General features: G+C 31.4%; 1 protein-coding gene across 1 annotated transcript in view; it reads right to left on the bottom strand.

Moving 5' to 3' along the window:
• Positions 1-787: 787 nt before the first annotated feature.
• The window catches only part of LOC116101407 (membrane-spanning 4-domains subfamily A member 4D-like), an 11,207-nt gene continuing 10,778 nt past the window's right edge, over positions 788-1,216 (bottom strand). The window contains exon 6 of the mRNA XM_031384984.1: positions 788-1,216. Coding sequence (XP_031240844.1) covers positions 1,153-1,216 — 64 coding nt within the window. The 3' untranslated portion in view covers positions 788-1,152.

Here is a 1,216-nt window from a genome sequence, read left to right as displayed (position 1 = left end):
TGTTTTATTTCTGAGAAATGTCTTGATATACTTACATTAAAAGATAATTTAAGATAATAAGTAAAGAAGTAGCAGCAAGCTATTATGGTTTTGGTAAGTTTTTGGCTCCTGGAACACATCAATACCTGAAGGTGTATGCTGGACGCTTGGGAATATGGAAATAACTTAAGTCATGCTTTGCCAAGTTAATGCAGAATCTAGACTTATTCTACAATGAATAATAAATATTGACACGTACTTAGAATCAAATTATCTAAGAGTTTACTGACAATTATTTCTCTTTGGGAAATTTAGCCTGATAACAGAGTCTTTGGATTTTACTTTTAACTAGGAAGTCAATGTGAACATTCAACTGGAAGACAGTATAACCTTCAAAGTCAACCTTTAGTGACTTAGTTTCACAAATTAGGCCTCATATCTGAAAGATTCAGCAAACTCTCAAAAGAATGGCAGGCACTACTTGGATCCAAGTGTTCAAAGATGTGAGCCTTAGGGGAGATTATAGTGTCAATCAAAAATAATAAGAAATTTTTTAGGTCATATGTAAAATATACACATATGTATATCTATACATTCTATACTCTCTATATGCATACTATACATATACTATATATATACAGAGTGATGAACTATATTTATATAAATATACATATGTGTATAAATGTGTGTGTGTATTTAAGGATCCGGTATTCTGATTTTAGGCATTGCTCTTTGTTATAATATTTACCATATCAATTACAGTATATAGTATGTTATTATATGATGAATATGCACAGAGAGATTAAAACTGGTTGCTATCATTAGTAATTTAATATACCTCTTGTCTTACATACTTTGTGTGTTTGTGCATGATCAAAAGCATCTAAATCTACTTATTTAGCAAAAGCCCCCTAAAAAATATAAACTTCAGTCTTCACTCTTCACTAACAGGTCTTCTGTTTGGTTGGTTGTTTTTTACAGTTTGCTTTCAAAACTTCTTTGCCAATTCATTGCCCTTTGTACATCCAATGAATGTAACATATTAAATTATTGTTGACCCAGTAAATGCTTGACTTACATATTTACAGGATGCCTAATATTCCCCCCAAAAGCCAGTTCAATGAAGTGTTAATATCCTAGTGAAATGCACACAAACACACACACACATCAAAATTAAACTATTTCTCCTGGGTGGTTCTTGTATACATTTTCTGGAACATTTTTCCCTTGGTGTTCT

This window comes from Mastomys coucha, unplaced genomic scaffold (genome assembly GCF_008632895.1).
Source record: "Mastomys coucha isolate ucsf_1 unplaced genomic scaffold, UCSF_Mcou_1 pScaffold21, whole genome shotgun sequence".
NCBI classification, from domain to species: domain Eukaryota; kingdom Metazoa; phylum Chordata; class Mammalia; order Rodentia; family Muridae; genus Mastomys; species Mastomys coucha.
The sequence above is the reverse complement of the archived record's forward strand: the minus strand, read 5'-3'. Positions and strand labels throughout refer to the sequence as shown.